Source organism: Hippichthys cyanospilos, chromosome 4, assembly GCF_059441005.1.
Source record: "Hippichthys cyanospilos isolate Australia breed blue-spotted pipefish chromosome 4, RoL_Hcya_1.0, whole genome shotgun sequence".
Lineage (NCBI taxonomy): Eukaryota > Metazoa > Chordata > Actinopteri > Syngnathiformes > Syngnathidae > Hippichthys > Hippichthys cyanospilos.
The window spans coordinates 25,532,992-25,553,441 of record NC_142372.1 but is presented as its reverse complement, the minus strand read 5'-3'; the positions used below and the strand labels follow the sequence as shown (position 1 = coordinate 25,553,441).

Below are 20,450 nucleotides of genomic sequence, written 5' to 3'. Positions count from 1 at the left end.
CAGGTTCACGTGCGCTTGGCACCTCACTCATACTAGTGCATGTTTGTCTTTTCAATTTCCCTAACTTTCATCTATTCGTAACCTCTTACTGCTCCATATCAGAATAGCAGATCAAAAATATGTAATGCATGCCGAGGGAAAATTTAAAAGACGGCGGCACCACACGTTCACCTGCACTTGGCTCTTCACACATACCGTTGTATGTTTGTCGTTTAAAATTTCTGTCTTTCATTTATTCTTAACTCCTTGCTGCTCCATATCCGAATAGCAGGTCAAAAATGTCATGGATGCGGAGGGAAAATTGAGAAGATGGCGGCGTTGCTGGGCTCTTCACTCATACTGTTGCATGTTTGCCGTTTATAAATTTCCCTGACTTTCTGTGAAGGGAATCATATATTAGGTTGTTTGCCTTAGGCGCTTATTTCTTGTCTAGAATAGTGTGCATTGCTATCTATCTGTGCAGTCCTATTTCATCTCGCCCCAGTCCTTAGATAAAGTTGTAGATGCAGGAAAGTGTAAGCTGGGACCTTAGCCCAGCTGTTGGTGGCGCCCGGCTGGCTCTTTTTGTCATGTCTTGTAATTTGCAATGCTTTGCTGAATGAATAAAAAGCAGGCGGGAACAGTTGGGCTTGGAAAGCTTTTGGCGAGCATGAGAGTGTAAGCCAAGCCTTCCCTTTGCCGGCAAAGAAAAGTCAGTCTTGGTTGGTCTGAGTTACTATTTTGCTGCTCAGCAGCTGGGCTTGTCTTAGTCTTCTTTTAAAGATAACCCTGACACTTTCATTTATTCATAACTTCTTGCTGCTCCATATCAGAATAACAGGTTTATGTAATGCATGCCGAGGGGAAAATTCAAAGGGGTGCCATGGCATGGCTTGATCTTGATCAATTCTGTGTTCTGCGGCTCCTGTTTAGTAAGAGCAATTACCAATAACACCTTCTCTGTTTTATCCAAATTATTTTTTAATAACAACTATTCCATAGTTTAATATCCATACAACGTTTTATGCATACATAATACATTTATTCAAAAAAAGTTTTCCCCCATTCTTCAGATAGTACTGAAATAAAAAAGCTGTTTATTCATTTTGGCAGTTGTGAGAACCCTTATATTGTATTAATAAAGTTTATATTCCATGAATAAAGTTTGATGAGTTTGCTGGTTGATTTTAAAGTGGGCCCCCATGTCACGACATTAATCCTTTCCTCAGTTGAGGTCGTAAGGCGAATTCGTCGTATGACAGGCAATCCAAACCTATGTTAAATAGCTAATGCGTTTAGAACCCCAGATAAAAACATCAAAATTGTACATACATAATAAAAATTGGTACCAAAATAGTATAGTAACTGCTACGTATACATAATATACACGTATACAATCACAACACTTCATAAATAAAAAATAAAATAAAATATATTACGCCCATATTCCCTAATAAGGGTGACCTCCAGCATTGTTTCCATATAAATCGTCGTCTTCTCTCTTTAACATCACTAGCAATCTTGGGACCCATGGCTAACCCTTTTAAGTTTGAATTAAGCAGTAAAATGCACTATAAATACGGTTTTGTAACCACTCACAATCGAACAAAGCTTTACCCTTCCGCCATTATGAAACAAGTGAAGCCGACCAATTGCAGACCACCATCTCCATGAGGAGACACTGACAAATAGCAGACCAGCATTGTATTCACCGGTCGCATGGAAGCAGTTAGATGGCAATAGTAAATAAGTGCAAATACCTAAAAACGCCAGCAGATGGAGGCAAAACAACACAAATACAGCCAAGCTCCTAGGGTCATGACAGTTGTTTTGTTCTCATTACCGGTAAAATGTCATAAAGAGGGGATAAAAAAAACTCAGTATTCCACGTCGCAAAATGAAAATTTCATAAATGAGGGAGGTTGTAACACGGGGGTCCACTGTATATTCCCGTTAGTGCAGCACCATCTAGTGGATGCATAACACAACTCTATCTAGTGGATGCATAATGCAACTCCAACCAATTTTGTCGTTTCAACTCTATGTGCGTTTTGTTTTTTGTTTTGGTTTTTTTTTGGAAAATAGGCCATTCATTGAAGGTGAGCCTTATAATCCAGCGCGCAAAATACAGTAATTGAATTTTGTTTATCTTTGACCATATAGGGAGCATTATCAGTTACAATTGTAACATATTTAGTGCAGTATAGACAGTATTTTCATTCATGTATTTCTGTGAATAATATGTGCTTGTGAATTAATTCGGAGTTTGCATACATTGCTTTGTATTTTATCTTGTTTTGTTTTAGGGCGGCTCAGTGGTACAGTGAATGGCATGTCCGCCTCACAGTTAAAGGGACCTGAGTTCAAATCCACCTTGCTTTGGCCTTCCTGTGTGGAGTTTGCATGTTCTTCCTGAGCGCGTGTGGGTTCTCTCTAGGCACTTCGGCTTCCCAAACTCCAAAAACATGCATCGCAGGTTAATACATACTAACATTGTCCTTATGTCCTGATGTATACAGGGGTGCACGTGTTTATTTTTCGTGGGTTACTCACGTGAGCACCAGGCTACACTGTTTGGTAACCACGCTTTCGGAGGACAAGCAAAATTAGGAACAGACAGATTAGGCAGGATGGCAGGCATTTGCAAAGTCCAAGTCAGACAGAGTCAAGGCACAGGCAGACAAAACAAGACTGGATGGAGCAAGACAAGCAAGATCCGAAACAGGCAGACAAGTCAGACATGAAAGTGATCAGACAAGTGAAGAGTCCTGTCTTTGGGATGAGGGAACAAGGCCCAAGCAACAGGAGCAGTCAATGTTGAGATTTGGATGCCACATGAGAGATGCAAGGCATATGTAGTTGGGTGGGCATCTAGGATGCAACACAGAAGAGCGAGATCCCATATGCTGTTGTACACTGCTGCAGCAGGGTTGGTAGGTGGTTGTATACTGCCAGAGCATGGATGAAGGGAGGATGCACGACAAGCGCCGCTGCAACAAAGTTGAATGGCGATCACACACCGTGAGCCGCCAAAACAGGGCACGACCACAAGATGAGTGCCGCCGGAACTAGGCCAGAGAACGGCCACAGGGCATGCGCCATCTGAGATGAGTTGGTGAGCAACCGAGAGCTGTGCGCTGCCACATCCTGGCTGGATGGTGACTGCAGGGATTATGGCGCAACCCAGATCGATGGCGGCCGCAGGACGCTTGCCGCCAGAATTTGGATGGAGCACGGCCGCAGAGCTTGAGTCATTGGAAACCAGACGGAGGACGACTGCAGGACTCGTGCCGCCCTAGCAGAGACAGAAGGCGGCTGCCAGACTTGCGCTGCCTTGGCAGGGACAGAGGGTGACACCCAGAATTGCATAGCTGGACTTGCGCAGCCTTAGCTGAGACAGAGGGCGGCTTCACACTCGCATTACAAGTGCAGGGACTGAGGGCAGCTGCGATTTGGAGCAGAGACGGAGGCCTGACACTGACTTGGGCAGAGACGGAGGCCTGGTGCTGACTTGGAGCAAAGACCAACCGCTAAAGGGGAACATTAACAAACGTTGATGAAAAACAGGAACAGGACCCTGACAAGAGGCAAGAGTAGGAACTAGATGCTGAAAGCGATCAGGAACAGTAGTCAAACTACGAGGCGCTGGAACAGGGAATGAGACCTCCAGCTCACGAGGCTCAGGAACAGGGACAGAGGACTCCAACCGACAAGGAAAGAAAGTCATAAACACATTAGCCTGCCGCCATTGAGCATGGGGAATACCGGAGACACAAGGAACTGAATGAACTAGGGAATGTGCATCTGAATAGAGTGAATGGCAACAGATTCACAAGAGAGTAGCTCAGATTTATGTTGTCAAAAGAAAGGGGAGTAGAAACATGATTTAGGAAAAAGGACCGAATTTTGTGAATCTGACTGGCAACCATAGTAATCAAGTAAAGGTCACGATTAGAAGTAGGCGTGGACTCAGAATCGGCAAACGAACAACATGACAAAAATATACATGTGCTAGCATAGCCTTGGGAAAAATCAATGTCTGTATCAACATCATAATCTGCGGAAGAAAAAGGACTAGGATAATCAAAATCAGTGTCAGACCCAAAATTAGAAGGAATAGTCAGTGAGGGGAAACCTCTTCTGTATCAGAAAAATCTGAAACATCAGAGTCCAAAAAACAATGAAGAGACGGAACGGTAGTGGAAGGAGACATGCAAGAGCTTGGGTGAAAAGAGTACAGAGGAACAAATGAGGGGTCTTGCACGAGGGGAACGGAAATGGCTTGCAGGCTGGGCGTATGAGCGTGCTGAGTGGCAGCGTCTTGACTGCCGCTGAGAGCCTTCTGCTGGGCCCATGTCTGGTCAGATCGTAATGTAACGGGATAGGATAGGACCCAGGAGCACTTGAGGTAGGTATGAGTTGATTCCAGTTATTTATTCATGTGTCATTCAAGTGGCAGGAGACAATCAGGCTTGGGGTCCAGCAGGTTTAACATGAGATCGAAAACCATGAGAGTATGCGACGATTTGACAGAGATTTCACAGAAAGAACCAAGCTTTATGCTTTATGCTTTATGATGGAGCGCGTCATTTACGCTCTATGCGAGGCGTTTTGTCGCAAGGTCAAGATGAAGTTCGCTTTTCACGCAACAGTATCACGCGAGAGGAGTGGAGTGGTTGCTGTGCACTATACTGTGGATCCTGAGAACGTTCACTTTTCCGGGATATGGCAGAGCCAATATTTTCTCCGACAGCACCTTTATTATTCTTTTTTTACACTGCGTGTCCCTCGCTTCATGGCAATACTTGTCTGCCAAAAAAAAAAAAAAGTTTTGTCGCAATCAAGTGGCCAATACCGTGATAAATACAGTACTGGTCAATGCTGGTCTGCTATTGGTCAGAGTCTCCTCACGGACTGCTATTGGTGGGCCTCACTCATTTCAAAATAGCAAAATGATAAATCTTTGTTCTATCACGAGAAGTTACAAAACCGTATTTATAGTGCACTTTACTGCTTAATTCAAACTTGAAAGGGTTAGCCATGTGCTCCAAGATTGCTAGTGATGTTAAAGAGAGAAGAAGACGATTTATATGGAAACAATGCTGGAGATCACGCTAATTAGAGAATATGGGCATAATCATGAGCTATAATTTTTATTTATGAAGTGTTCTGATTGTATACGTGTATATTATGTATACGTAGCACTTACTATACTATTTTGTTTCCGATTTTTTATCATGCATGTACAATTTTGATGTTTTTATCTGGGGTTCTATATGGAAACAAAGCTGGATATAATCAAGAAATACGACCCTAACTAGGAAATATGGGCATAACAAGAGGCACTCAAAGGTAAATGAATCCTTTAAATATTTTTTATTTATGATGTTTTCTGATTGTATAGATGTATATACGTAACACTTACTATACTATTTTGGTACCAATTTTTAATATGTACAATTTAGTATGTACAATTTTGATGTTTTCACCCGGGGTTCTAAATGCATTAGCTATTTACATAGGTTTGGTTTGCCCGCCATACGGTGAATCCATCTTACGAGCCCAACCGCGGAACGGATAAATCTCGTAACACAGAGGCCCACTGTATTGGATGGATTGTATAGATTTAAATTCAGCCTGCTGGTTTGAAACTATTTTAATTTCCATCTCATAAAATCAACCTTCATATTTGTTTTCACAGGTTGCTTTATTGTGTGTGTGTGTGTGTGTGTGTGTGTGTGTGTGGGAGGGGTGGGGGATGACCACAAGGGTAAGGATTTGGTTTGGCCATGTGAAGTGTAATTATGATAAAAGAGGGATTGGCATCTTTTTTTCAGGCACTTTGATGCACAGGTTTTTTTCTTGCTTCAACAAACCTTTTAACTTGTACAAATGCAGTAAAAAAAAGAAGTAGTTAACACTTGTTGAAAGTTGTTTTATATTGCCTTTTCCTTTTATTTATATTAAAAATGACAGAGTTTCAGTTAAACATTTTTTAATAGATAATCTTATATTAGCTCGGCGTGGCAAGTGGGGAGCGGTTTCTCTTTTCTGAGTTAGGGGGGGGTCTTTGCAAAATATAATTGAGAAGCACTGATGTAGGCCAAACGGAAGCATTTATTTTGAAGGTGACGAACACCTCTTGTCATCGGCGCTTTACCGTAATGCCGAGTATGAAAAAATGAAATGCTCGACGTCGTCTTTTCGACTGGAAGGAGGCTTGACCACAGTTTTCCTTCAGTCAAGCAACCCCCGAGTTAGAAGGGGTTAGTCACCCCTGATATAAAATGCCAAAATGAAGACGACCACAAAGCAACCCCCCCCCCTCCCTTTTTTAAACTCGATTTCAACTTTGCACATTAATTTTATAGACGATAAACTACCTTGAGATGGCGTAGACGAAATTATGTCATATAACTGCAAGGTGCACCACACTGTGACATCTATGGTATGTCAGCTTTTTAACTAGAAACAACGATGTTTCTACTGCGGCTTGCTGAGTGGGAGTAGTATCCACTCATGATTGATTTTAAATAAAACATCAAGAAGGTCACCTTTTTGTCCATTGACACGTCCTAAACGGCATGCGACCGAGTTCTTTCGCCTTGTTGGGTCTTCATATTCTCTCGCAGACGAGCATCCGGAATATCTTCGAGTTCCATCGGGGCATGTCGCCAGCAGATGTTGTGATTCCATTTAAGAAAGTAACGCGTTACTACGTTGTCCGACTTCAGCCTATCAACTGTAAAAGTAAACATGTCAATGTTTAGTGGGAAGTGCCACTGCTGACCAGCTTTCTAAAGAATTAATTTTCGGCTTACCAAATTTGACGACGTGGTGCTCTTTTCATGGGGAACATCAGGAAGTTATGACTGTGCCGCTTCAATGATACCATTTTACACCGACTTCCCTCTATACTCTACCTACACGCCCCACGTTGTGTTGCAATAACAGCAACAAAGGTTTGCTGGTGGGAAAAGAAAATAAGAAAAGGACATTGTGAACATTCAAACAAAATATTGTCTCTGAATGAAGAAAAACTGCACATGGCCAAAGTGCAAAATGAAATCGTAGAGATGCTAAATATAAGGGTTAAAAAAAAAGATCAATTTTACACACAGACACACACGTTTTAAACTATGATAAACTGAGCCATATCTTCATTATTGTACTTGTCAATGTATTTATGCTACCTGAGAAAATGTGTAGGGTATTGGATGTGTCATGCTCAGTTGGTTTTTGGCTTTGGGTTTACTTTAGGGGGTTCTGATCTTTTCTGTTTATTTAGTTCCTGCTTCAGCTCCTCTTGTGCATCCCTGCGTTAGTTTTGATTAGGACCACCTGTCTACGTTACCTGCCCCTCGTGTGTCCACCAATCCGCTTCCCCGGCCTAATGTTCCCTTCCCAGCTGTCGCGTGTCATATTTAAGCCTAGATTTTCATTACAGCTACTGTCAGATCACAGTCGGCATATATATATATATATATATATATATATATATATATATATATATATATATATATATATATATATATATATATATATATATATATATATATACACTTGTCCTCAAATGTAAAAGAAAAGTTTTTTTTTTTTAAGTTTTTTTTTACTTCATTACTTCATTATTTTGGTGACAAAACTTGAAAAAGTTTCTTCATGGGTTATGTGTGAAGGAATAAAATCAAAACAAGACACAGTTGAAGAAACTCAAAATTTAACGGGTATTTTATTGATGAATCAAAAATTGCTATGTTCAAAAGTATTTTGTTTATTTATAATCAATACCATAGCTTTTGTTTTTTTTAAATTGTCTCCAGACAGTTCCTGTATGTATCATGCAGCATTCTGCAATCCATCCATTTTCTATAGCCGCTTATCCCCACAGGGGTCGCAGGTTTGCTGGCGCCTATCTCAGCTGGCTTCGGGCAGTAGGCAGGGGACATCCTGGTTGGCAGCCAATTGCAGGTCGCACAGAGAGAAACGACCAAACACGCGCCCAATCACACCTAAGGACAATTCAGTATGTCCAATTCACCTGCCATGCATGTATTTCGGGGAGTGGGAGGAAGCCGGAGTGCCCGGAGAGAACCCACACGGGCTCGGGGAGAACATGCAAACTCCACACAGGAAGGCCAGAGCCAAGTGGATTTGAAACAAGACCTTTGAACTTTGAGGCAGACGTGCTATTCACTGCGCCACCGAGCCGCCCTGCATTCTGCAATACTCCTTGTGAAATATGTGCCCATTGTTCACAGTTAAGGCTTCACAATGGATCAGATGGGTGAATTTCCGAGCCACCAAACTCATCTTCAAGTTTCCCAACAAATTCTTGGTCGGATTCAGGTCAGAAGTCTGAATTGTGAAATGTGACATTCACATCATTGTGCTTGTCCATTTCTTTGGCAGTGTGTTTAGCATAATTGTCCTTCTGGACCATGCAGTTGTGGCTGAGGTGGAGTTCTCAGCAGACTCCTCCAGTTTTTCGCAAATAATCCTGTTGTAATCCTCCTTCCTTATAATTTCTCTCTACAATAGAGTTTGTTTTTTTTTTAATGAAAAAAAGTGAAGCACAGAGACGGCGAAAGATAAAGCGCAAAATAGGGAGGGAACCGTGTATTTCAATGAAAAAGGTACTTATTGTAAATATTGCATTATTGTCATTTTTATTATGTCAGGGAAATTTCAAATTCACAAAGCCATTTTTAAAAAAAATCACTCTATTTTAAAGTATTCAAAACTGATGTTGAGCTTTACTCTGATTCTCTTATGTTTATAAACAATTGGAAAGGTAAAATGATTCAAGACATTCATTCTTATTTGTTCAAATGAAATATGTCATTTGTGTAACTTTATACATTGTATAACATTTCTATATACTGTATATATATATATATATATATATATATATATATAATTTTTTTAAATTCGTTTTTTCTATTATATTATAAAACTACAGTAGAATAAAAAACATGCTTTTTTTTCATGTACTAAAGACTATCTGCAGGGCAAGCAAGGACGTGCTGTTTTCCATTACTATTGGCCATTCCAGGAAAGAGGCGGGTGCGAGGTTGCCATTACTTACAGGAGAGGTTCTCGTGAATTTTTGGTCGTTTCAGACGGGTCTCTGATGTTTCATTCGGCCATTGCGGGCTGGGGGGCGGGCCAGGGATGGCAAGTTCCCATTTCATGACCTGCATTCAAACACTATTGGTTAGTGTCGCGTCTGTCATTACGAAAGTCAACACTAGATGGCGGTAATTAGGAGACTAACCAGCTATAGAAATTATTATCCAACGGCTGAAGTCAGATGCCAGCCATTTTACATTGCCATTGCTCCTGGCAATTCTCATTATACGACGAAAGATGTATCAGCGCGTAATTTATGTTAGGATTTTTGTATGAAGAAATAAAACCTCTCAAGGAATAAACTTTGTTGTTTGCATCAACAATTAAGTGTATATTGTACATTTTAAATAACAGAAGAGAACATCTTCTGTTAAGAGAACATGCAAACTCCACACAGGAAGGCCAAAGCCAGCTGGAATTGAACTCAGGACTCTGGACTGTGAGGCGGACGTGCTAACCAACCACTCTTCCTCCGAGCCGCCACAGGTATACTGTATAAGAGAAAATAAAACTTTACATCATTATCGATCAAATGTACATTTCTCCCCGACTTATTGGTAAAACCGCCTGCTATGCACGGTGGCTCCTTTTTGCCATTGAGACGGAAAATGATGTCAAACTTTTGGAGAAATTAATGCATCCAAGTTAGGCAGGCGCTGCAGGTGTCATCGTAAAATGGCCGCTGGTGGCTTTACTTTTCCCGATTGGGAGTACGCGGTATTGTAAATATCCATTCGCGTATAACTCCGCGGGACGCGTCTGTACGTCCTACAAAGAAAGTGCAAAGAATAACTTCCGGTAAAGCTGTAGTGCTAAAAATGGCGGACACTTGCGGCCAAGTAATCTTGGGATCTGGGCTCACTGTCCTGTCTCATCCTTTGATGTACATAAAAGTATTGGTTCAGGTAAGAGGGTTAGATTCAGTTCAATGGCAGCTGCTGGAAAGTTGTCATGATATGGGATCATCGATATTTCTTAATTCACCTGTTTAAGCTCATAGCTGACCATTACCTTACAGAGAACTGTTAAACATGAATGAAAACAATGTTCCCCTCCCGTTTTTACATTCTTAGCTTTTAGCTTTGGTGATCTACAATACATTTTGTATCACATTTATGCTTACGACAGATTTAAGTATACAGAATATTTTTTTTTAACACAACGCTACCGTAAACTGTGACGTCTGCACGACCACGAAACATTTTCACTGTTCGTAGAATGTCCTTTTGACCTTCCCTCATTTTGTGAGCGATAAGTCGGGTGGAGGTGAATTATATTAACCCTTTAGGTTCCGGAGTTTTTTCCTAACTATTTTTAAATCACTCTTTGAAGAGGTGGTAGCTTGATAATGATTAGAGATTTAAACATACTGTGTAAGTAAATTTTGCATTGGAAGTTTTGCTACTTTGGCTCTTAAATTTAATCAGTGTGATTTGGAAGGTACAGTCATCTTAAAAAGGACAGCAATGGATCCCTGTTCAATATGTCGGGGCCATCAATCACATGTTTGTTGTCTTTAGTTGTTGTGATCAGATGTCATTGTTGGTCACAGCAATTTATGTAGAGTTCAAAACCCTTTGATTGAAATGAGTGGTGATTTGGTTAAAAAAAAAAAAAGGCCTTTTATGGCAGTGTAGTGTATTTTACTTTCTGAAGTAGATCTGCCCTAACTGTGCGAGTTGAGACTGATGGTCGCGCTTGGCTTACTCATGTACTTGCCCAAAAAAAAAAAAAAACTCAGGTCTGGTTTCGATGCAATGAAGCGATACATTTATTTTAACAGACTTCCAATGCTCTTCATCCAAGAATATTTCTAATAAATGAGAAACACTACGTTACAGAAAATGTGTGGCTGCAATTAGTCTCAACTGCTACCTGTGATGCAGGCCCCAAGGTGCTTAAAGGGCCGGTATCATGCACCTCTCTCCCTTTCTTAAAGGGGCAATAGCAGAAAATGTCCATTGGGCAGTGAGCCATACCAACCAACAAACTAATAACTGTCCAGCCCTTGACCATTCAAGAACAGAAATTGAGAATAACTCTGTTCATGGGATCATAACAACTAAATTATTCCAAATACTGTGAACCAACGGTACACCAGAGCTGTCGACAGGCAAAGCAGATTGGTGATGGAAATGAAGACTTTCTTGACTCAGCCATGTTAGTTGGAAAAATAAAAGTTTATTCTTGCATAATACAGCTGATATTAGAGAAAGCTTTTTCCCCTCCAAAATGATTTGACTCTCTGCTTTCCTGTATGTTCCTACCTCGAGGAGAGTCGCCTCCTTCTCATTACATATAACCATTTATGTTCAAACTAGAAAATGTGCAATTCCTGAAGAAATTGCGTGTGAAGGCGTAAGCACTGAAGGGAGAGGTGTTTAATGTTGCAATGATGTTGAATCTTTGAATGATGTTAAATGTTTGAATCGGTTGAATCTGTGAAGAAAAGTGAATATCACAAAGTTGGGATATACTTTATTTTCCTTTATTTAACCAGAGTCTTTACATCTCTTTTGCAAGGATGTCCTGGAGAGGAGTTTACAGAAACCAAAAGTAAACAAAGGTTCAGAGGGGAGGAAAGGAGGACAGTATAAGAAAATAAAAGAAAGAAAATAATAATGATGATGATGATGATAATAATAAGGAACAACCAAAATGTTAATGGCAGCAGCCAGTATAGTAAATTATTTGCATGAACAACTAGTAACAAGGAGTTTGGAGACAGCATGTTTGAATTGAGCAAAAGGTATGGGAGGGCTGAGTTTCAAGTGGGCTTGCAAATCGTTCCATGCCCATGGACCAAAAAGGGAGAAAAAGTTTGTCCTAATCCCGGTCCTAATAGTGGGAACCTCAAAACGCAGCCAGCTGTTTGACCTGAGGTTTAAAGTGGAATGAACCTTACTAAATTTGCAGCAGATGTATTGTGGAAGGGTACCAGAAGCAACTTTATAAGTCATATGATACCAGTGTGATAGTCTTTGATTGTTGAGGGATGATAGCCCTGTGAGGGAATATGGGGTGCAGTGGTGGGTTCTGAAGGATGAATTTGTTATAAATCTCAGGGCAGAGTGATAAATAGGATCCAATTTTGCCAGGGTATTGGGATATGCTATTCTATAGATTGTGTCGCCGTAATCAAGCTGTGATAGAAATAGGTTTTTGACAAGGCGGTTTCACGTGGAAGTAGAGAAACAAGATCTGGATCTATATAGAAAACTAAGAATGAATTGGAGTTTAGATGAGAATTGGGAAATGTGATGTTTGAATTTTAGGTATTTATCCAACCACATACCCAGATATTTATGTGAATTCACCAGCTCAATTACGAAGCCGTCCAGGGCTGTAATTGAGGGTAGGTCAGCGATGGAGGGGTGGTTGAAGAGTATCCTTTTAGTTTTGTTTGTATTGAGGACTAGTTTTGCATTGATCAGGGAATATTGCAAGGGGATAAAGTCAAATTGAAGGTTGGCAAAGGTTGACTCAAGAGAAGTTGATGAAGTGTATAGGATAGTATCGTCAGCATACATATGGTAAGAGAACCTAAGGTTATCACAGTGAGTTTGTGGGGTCCACTGTATATTGTATGAAAACATTACAAAGTATAAATTTAAAATCTATTTATTATTATTTATACATAGACAAAGTCCAGACGTATTAAACTTATTTGTATTTATTGTTGTTATTCGTAGGTTGGACATGAGCCACTGCCTCCTACCCTTGGCAGAAACATATTTGGCAGACAGGTCTACCAGTTGCCTGGACTGTTTGCTTATGGTAAGTCTTACTCTGAAAAGCTAGTATGAATGTGTTCAATGATAATTAAGCCTGATTATCTGAAGGTTCAAGTACATCTGAACAATTATGGGAAATAATCCAATTCCAAATTTTTTATGATCCAAAGTGTGATTGCGATCTGATTTGCATTTTTTCAAGGTCTTTTATAAATGCATTTTTAAACATTTTAATCTTGATTAAAACAAAATATTATCTAATATTGATGAACCAGGCCATCTCACTGCATCATTTCATCTTTAAAGTGGACTCCTGCCCAATGAGGAGGGGGTTTCTGCATATTGTTATGCATAAAAGCAGCAACATAATTCCAACTATATTTTGATACATAAAAGTAAAAATAAATGAGGGATAACGACGCACTTTCAAGTGGGTGACAACTTATGGCCTCATTGCTCGATGTCGTGCGGGGAGCCAAACACATACATAGAGTATCCGTGAGCTGATTGACTGATTGCCTTGCCAGTCTTGTCCAAGCTGTTGACTGTTGACTACAGTACTTTCAATAGGTATCTCAGAGTGAATCACACGTGAGTGAGAACGCATGGCTGAAGAGGTATGGTTGGAATGAAAGAGAGCGTTACAAATTCTGTTATAATAAATTGAAAGTTCGAGTGTAATATCCGCTTCTCCGTTACCATCTTTGGTCGCTGTTGGGCCTGGAGCCAGCCACGTGTCTTGTAGTTACAGTCCAGTTGTCTGTTTGGCATGTTGGAAATCTTCACAGACCGTCTTTTCGGAATACAGTAGAACCTCTAGAACCTCTGGATACGAGGTTCACACAGAAAACATTGAAATTCCAATTTTCATCAGTTGACGAATGCAACAATGAATGCTAATGGACCGAAAGTAAGGTGAACCCACTCCACAAAAAATAAACAACCCGTTACCCAGGCTTTTGCATCCACATCACCAGAAAGCTCTCTCTTAGCGCTTTATGGGAAGTGTTGAGTGTTAGCACGTTAGCGCATTACCACGTTAGCGCTGGCAGCTTTGCCATGTCATAGCACGGAATGAATGCAAGCCGTCCTCTTAAATTTATCAAAGAACCCGGGTGAAGCCTTGAAATCTAGAGGTTGGCCTACTTGCTGCGATGTCCCTGCGTTGTCTTCGGATCACGCTTTCACAAGATTGCCAATAATGACGCTGGCCTAGAAGTTGTACACTAGCGAGCTGTACTGTACAGCACAGCCTAAAGGAGAGCATGACAATTAATGTACGGGATTCTAACCAATGGGAGTGCAGGATACTGGGGCAGTAGAATGGCACGTTTACTTGCATTCGGGAATTCAAGTTTTTCTTTGAGCATGCGAGTTATCGCTTGTATATTGAATTTTTTCTCGTATTAAGAGGCAAACATTTGGCCGAATTTTTACTCTTAAAGTGAATATTTCCTGTACAGAAGCGTTTCGAGGTTTCACCGTATAGGTTTTTCTTTTTTTTTTTCCTCAATAGAGCACCTACATTTTCAATCAAGCACCTACAAAACTTCAAATATTTGTCAACTAAGACTCTACACTGGATGAGGCTACATATTCAGTGTTTGACCTGTTGTGCTGAACAATTACTCACTACCAGCAATTATTTTCCCGCTGTGATTGTCTGGACGTTTTTTTGTTTTTTTTGTTTTGTTTTTGTTTTTTATTTTTTTAAATCACCAGACACAATAACGATAAAAAAGGGCCATGTTCTGTTTGGAGCTATGCTTTATCATTTTTAATCTCATACATGCACTCTGACCAGTCAAGTAGAAAGCAAGAAAGGGCAATAGAGGGCTTTCACGGCGCGTCATCAGCCGAGTCATAAACCCGGAAGATGCCATCTTTGAGGTACTCGGTACCATAGCACTGCATGGGAAGTACGTGTATCTGCAACATCGTTAGGAAAAATGGTCAATTATTGCCGTGTTTCGGGTTGTACAAATCGGGCATACCGAGGAAAACATTTCGACTATTACAGGCTCCCATTACAGGCTTTTTTTTTTGTCTCGACATTGATAATTTTGTTTTATCCGTCCAAGATATAATGGCATTGCACTCCGTTTGTCGAGTCCCTCCATAATGGCGGCGCATCCGGGTTACTTCTCACAATGTGACGTCAGTGAAAACCCTCTAAATCGGCTCCAGTGATCCAGGCACACCATTAACAGCAATCTTGACATGCCAGGAAAATTCTGTGTTGCCGCACGCAGAATCACAACGCAAGGTAGTGGTTACCCCAGGCATCCACGGACACAACAAATGGAGCCACAACAGGTGCACAGTATGGACCCCATAGCTAAAACATTGCAGTGAAACATGGCGGTCTCCTGTCTTAGTAGTGCACCCATCTATGTAGGGATTACTCGACCTATGTTATCCAGCTCTTTTAGATGTTCTTGATGCGGGATATAAAAGGATAAGCAAACAAAAAACACTAGGGGGCTAAAATAGTGCATTGTCCAAATATGTGGACTTTCAATATGCAGTCCTGGCATCTCTTCTAAATACTTACAAACGGGAGGTTGAGAGGTACACCTTGCAGATGTCAAATTTAGGTTGTCGGGCTCATTTAGTGCCATTAAAAATTGGAAACCTTGTCAATGTTTTACTATGCATTTACCGTGATTTTTGCATTCATCTTTTCGACTGCAACTCATAAACAGTAGTATTTTTGTGTTGGACAAGCTATGACATTTTCAAGCCCTTCAATGTCTTCATAGTGTGGCTTATCCTGACTTCGGCTTAGCCTGAATGAAAGAAACCTGTTCTTTCAGGATTCAAGAGTTTTATTGTCATATGCATAGTAATACTACATTGTGAAATTCTTATTCTGTTCACTTCCCCGAGACTACGTTCCACAATCAAGCAAATAATAAAGTAGGTAATAAAAGAAACAAAAAATATAATAGAATAATAAGGGCAATAATAAGGAACTATTAATAAATACATTCTAAGCATATTTTGGAGCAGATCAAGTGGAAGAAACTGTATAGCTCAAGTGGAAGAAATTGTATACATATGAGGATAATAGTGCAAAATATATATCATATAGTGCACAATATTATGTATTTAGCAGCTTTCCTGCACTGTGCAGTAAAGTGTATGTGTGCGTGCGGTAAAGTGACTGGTGATGAGGCAGACTAGTGTGTGAGGGATTTATTCAGAATCCGGATCCTGTAGCGTCTGCCTGATTGCAGCAGTTCAAACAGATTTTGCCGTGGGTGAGTATTGTCCCCAATGAGGTTGTGTGTTCTCCGCAAAACCCTATTGTGGTAAATGTCCTGCAGTGAGGGAAAAGCTGCTCCACAGATGCGCTTTGAGGTCTTGTTCACACTTTGGATAGCCTTCTTAATGTGTGCGGTGGAGAGGACACTTGAGATTGTACATCTGTAGAAGTTGTGGAGAATCTTTGCTGGCATGGCAATTTTCTTCATCTTCTGGAGCCAAGTGTTACTTCAGTGATCAATTTAATGTCTTTGGGTCGGTGCAAGGAAATATCCTGTCTTAGTGACAAACAACATCGTGATCATGTGCTCCATCCATTTTGTCAGCATCATTTCTTGTAAATGCACAAAAAAGCAAAGATGCAATCATTATTCTGAATACAAGAAAAAAAACTAAATTTCTCTTTAAAATTCTGTGTACGTGACAACTAAAACTGTAAGCTTAGACTGAGTACGTTGGTTACAAAATACTTACATACCTCTTTCGTTTATTAGCAATACACCCATAAAAATTAAAGTCTCAAATAAAAGGACTGTTGCAAGGGTTATTATTAGCAAACATGAGGTTTTCTGACAGACCTCGGCTAAGGGTTTACACTCATGCTCACTTTATTAATAGAGTTTGGTCACTGCACTATTCTAAGACATTGTTCACAGCTAAACTTTTTAATTACTACAGGTTCGTTTAGCTTCCTTCAAGCCAAACTACTTGGCAACCAATTTCAATGTTCTCTACATACACATAATCACACAAGCTTCAGACTAGGCACATGATTCCACCGCCACCATTCAACAATATTTTGTGTCGACTCTACGGTTTATCCACAGGAAATTCATAAGCCTACCTTATGTGGCAGCTCATTCCATCCAGGTAGCCGGCAGCGACACTACTGTGACTGGATGTCGTCTGCGCCAGTTCTGTGTGTCACATTCGAGGACTGAAAATGATGTCCAGTCAATTGCAGACTTGGTTAACAGAAAAAAAGGACTACTTTAACTGTAAGGTTATCAGATTGCAGTGTTATTTATTTACATATTTACTTGAATCTATACTGTTCTGTTTTGCCTTGCTGTTTTCATGTCCCAGTTCTAGTCTGGGAAAATGGAGGACTGGCGTTGCCCTTGGAGTAACGCCCCTCGAACGTTGATCTAGTGTGTAGCCTGTAGCTGACCAAACATGAAAACTGAGAAGCCGAGTTTAGAGTCAAAATTCCAATTTATTGCAACTGCTCTAATCCCATCACTCTGTTTTGCCCTCATTGTACTTGCGTGTGAGCTTTACTCGCTCTTAGTAACAACTTAGAATTTAACAAAAGTGACCAAGCAATCAGTCAAATCAGCTCTGGGCTCTCCTACAAGACACACTAGCATCTAGCTTTGTCGTGCTATTGCTCAGCGCAGGTAAAATTGTTCTGAAGGTACTCCCATTGGGCGGGGCTTGTCAGCTGGGCCATTACCAAACATTCAGCGTTGGTCCCTGTTGAATATAATAACCAGACTTTTATTTCTTTTTAAATTTACTTCATTTACAGCTCAACTCTTAGCACGTATCGCCAGTGTATTTGACATGATGTCATTACTACTTCTTTATTTGTTTTATAATGTGTCTCACTACCTGGGTGATACCAAGTGTCCAGAACGAGACACGACAGCAGCATTTTATTCCGTTCAAGTCTTCACAGTTCCTTGCTCTCTTTGTACTAAAGGTGAACAACCCCAGATTTTGCTTTTGGCATTTTTCTGCCTCTGGGTTATTTGTCTTTCATTGTCTTTGTTTATTTTTTGTTAAAATATGCATCTTTTGAACAAATGGAAAAAAGATCATAGAATATTTTCATTCGTTTCACGCAACTTAAAGGGGCTCTGAAGCATGAAAAGCAGGAATAAAATTTCATGTTGTAGGAAAAATGCTACAATGTGATATATAGAGACCCAAAAGGAAGTTATCTATATCTTAAAGCAGTGGTTCTCAAATAGGGGGTACTTGAAGGAACTTCAAGAGGTACTCGAGATTTTAAATAAAACAAAGAAACATGCAAAAATCCTTTAAGAATAAATATTGAAAAAATGAATCATTTCAGGAAAATATAAGTTCGTAAAACAAATTTTATGTTCAGTAGATGATTCAATTTCATTATTGTACAAATTCAAATTCTCCCCCATACTAGAATGGTTCGACCCAACATGTCATGTGCCACCTCTTGTTACCTATCAAGTTGCAAATGCACTTGCACTTGTTAAGGGGTACTTGGTTGAAAAACTTTTTCACAGGGCATACATCACTGAAAAAGGTTGAGAACCACTGTCTTAAAGTGTATTTTTTAAATAATTTACTTTTGCACAATATATTTACAGTTGACGCTCGCTATTTGGGGGCTAATTAGGACCAGGGTAAAGCAAACGCTAAGCAAAAATTGATATATAATCAATTAACACTTAATGTTTTAGATATATAGCTAGATTTTTTAACTATTGTTTTTTTCATGTTTCAGCAAAACACATTATCAAGATTGATGGAAAAGCGGGTCTCTTCAACGGGCTTGGTCCAAGGCTTTGTGCAAGCACCATCGGCACTGTTGTGCATAGTAAAATTGTTCAGGTATGCCGAGTTGTACAGAAACCAAGTTGTACATTTGTACCTTTGCAAAAATCAGTAGGCACATGTTGTGCCTTGGCACATAAAAAGGTCCTTCCACGATTTACTAGGAGGAAGGAGGGTTAGGGGGGCGGTGACCTAATTGACCTAATTGATATTGATGACTATTGGTGACTAATACAGCTCAGCACCAACATAATAAATTAATAGCTCCTTTTTGCAGTCACTCTTTAGTAAACACCATATGAATAATGATGCACACCTGGGCTGTGTTACTCATGTCTGTACATTCGTTCCAACTGCAGTGAGAGATAGGGAAAAGTAAAATGACCAGCAGGATGCACACATTTACGGGGCAATAACTGTTAAGGATGGGACGAGACATTTGTGCTTATCAAATTCAAGTTCAGTCAGCTAGGGTAGGGACAGGCGTTTCAAAAATAGGTGGTTTCGTGGGGCTAACGTTATCAGCTAGCCTACATCTTCGTCATTGTGTTTAACATGAGTTTTTGTATATTTCATCTTGATACACATTGACCAGAACTATTTATAGACTATTATTAATAGCAAATGTACAGTGGAAATTAGTGTTTGCTTACTTTGTCATTAATGCTTTTTGCGACAGGGATCTCGCTGACAAGGTTTCAAAATGCTGGCGAATCCCCTGTGGAAAGCAGCAACATATCTTCTACGTACGACATAATCCGCCACAAGTCTCCTAACCTCTTGAGGTGGAAGTGACATCCCTGAGCGAGAGAACTTTGTTTTATCCCCACTCTCAATCCTCCGCGTGTTTTCTTTTCGCTAACTTCACATTACAATGGCTCCGCTCTAAATGGTTTGTCAAATTACTGGTGCTATTTGGCAAAGTAGGCAGCTTTTTAGGTGTCACACACAAAGTGCAACTAAGGATTATATTCTTCCTGTCTTTATCTCCAAACTGAAAATAGTGGGCTAATGTCCATCTTGTGTGCGTATTGTCCATATTCAACCTGTCTTCTGCTATAGTAGGTACTATTTACAGAAAGGAAACATTTTACCCTGGACTTTTCTCCTACGATCTTGCCGTGTTTTTGGTGTTTTTTTTTTTTTTGGGGGGGGGGGGGGGGGGACACACCACTTTCAGGTTAAAAATGCATTTTAATGCATTGCGTTACTCTCATTTGTACTGAGAAAAATATTACTATTTTTTGTGAAATTCATTACACTACTGCGTTACAGCAAAAAGTAATGCATTACAGTAAATACATTACTTTTGTAAAGCATTACAAACAGCCTTTGTACACTTTATCTGTCTTTTTCACTTTTTCACTTCATCTTTCTAATGAACCTCAATTGTACATTTCACCAAGACCTATGGAAAGTTGGAGGCATGTCTAACAGCCCAAGATATACGAAACATCACTGGAAGCTTACTCTACCCTCAACAGGAACTCAACTGTTTTCATTTTCCTTTCAGATAGCTCCATATTTTTGGCTTTTTTTGGAGGTCATATGTTCAAAGTAGTTTATATTCTCCATTGCCATAAAAAAAAAAAAAAAAAAATCAACTTCCGATCTTATACCAATTTGAGATTACCTCAATTTGGCCCGTGCTAGATGGTTGCTTATAGCTGTGTTTGTAGCTTATGTGAGGTTTTTTTTTTTTTAACATACTCCTAATAAAATGTGGTCAAATACGCGGACTTTTTAAAGAAAGCATTTATTACAATTCACTGTTTTGTTTTCACTTTTGTTACAGAAATG

At 40.0% G+C, this 20,450-nt stretch overlaps 2 protein-coding genes across 3 annotated transcripts in view; one reads left to right on the top strand and one right to left on the bottom strand.

Moving 5' to 3' along the window:
* tpcn2 (two pore segment channel 2) overlaps positions 1-9,665 on the bottom strand; it is a 56,892-nt gene extending 47,227 nt beyond the window's left edge. The window contains exons 1-4 of one of the 2 annotated variants that reach the window (XM_088412486.1): positions 9,254-9,665; positions 9,065-9,173; positions 6,801-6,946; positions 6,534-6,721 (exon numbers count right to left, since the gene is read on the bottom strand). In XM_088412486.1, the coding sequence (XP_088268612.1) occupies positions 6,534-6,675 (142 nt within the window). In that variant the 5' untranslated portion in view covers positions 6,676-6,721; positions 6,801-6,946; positions 9,065-9,173; positions 9,254-9,665. The remainder of the gene's footprint in view (positions 1-6,533; positions 6,722-6,800; positions 6,947-9,064; positions 9,174-9,253) is intronic. The other variant, XM_088412485.1, reaches the window with a different exon arrangement.
* Positions 9,666-9,888: 223 nt separating this feature from the next.
* The window catches only part of mtch2 (mitochondrial carrier homolog 2), a 21,562-nt gene continuing 11,000 nt past the window's right edge, over positions 9,889-20,450 (top strand). The window contains exons 1-4 of the mRNA XM_088412487.1: positions 9,889-10,013; positions 12,801-12,885; positions 18,601-18,707; positions 20,446-20,450. The exon at positions 20,446-20,450 is cut by the window's right edge and continues 22 nt beyond it. Of these exons, the coding sequence (XP_088268613.1) occupies positions 9,927-10,013; positions 12,801-12,885; positions 18,601-18,707; positions 20,446-20,450 (284 nt within the window). The 5' untranslated portion in view covers positions 9,889-9,926. The remainder of the gene's footprint in view (positions 10,014-12,800; positions 12,886-18,600; positions 18,708-20,445) is intronic.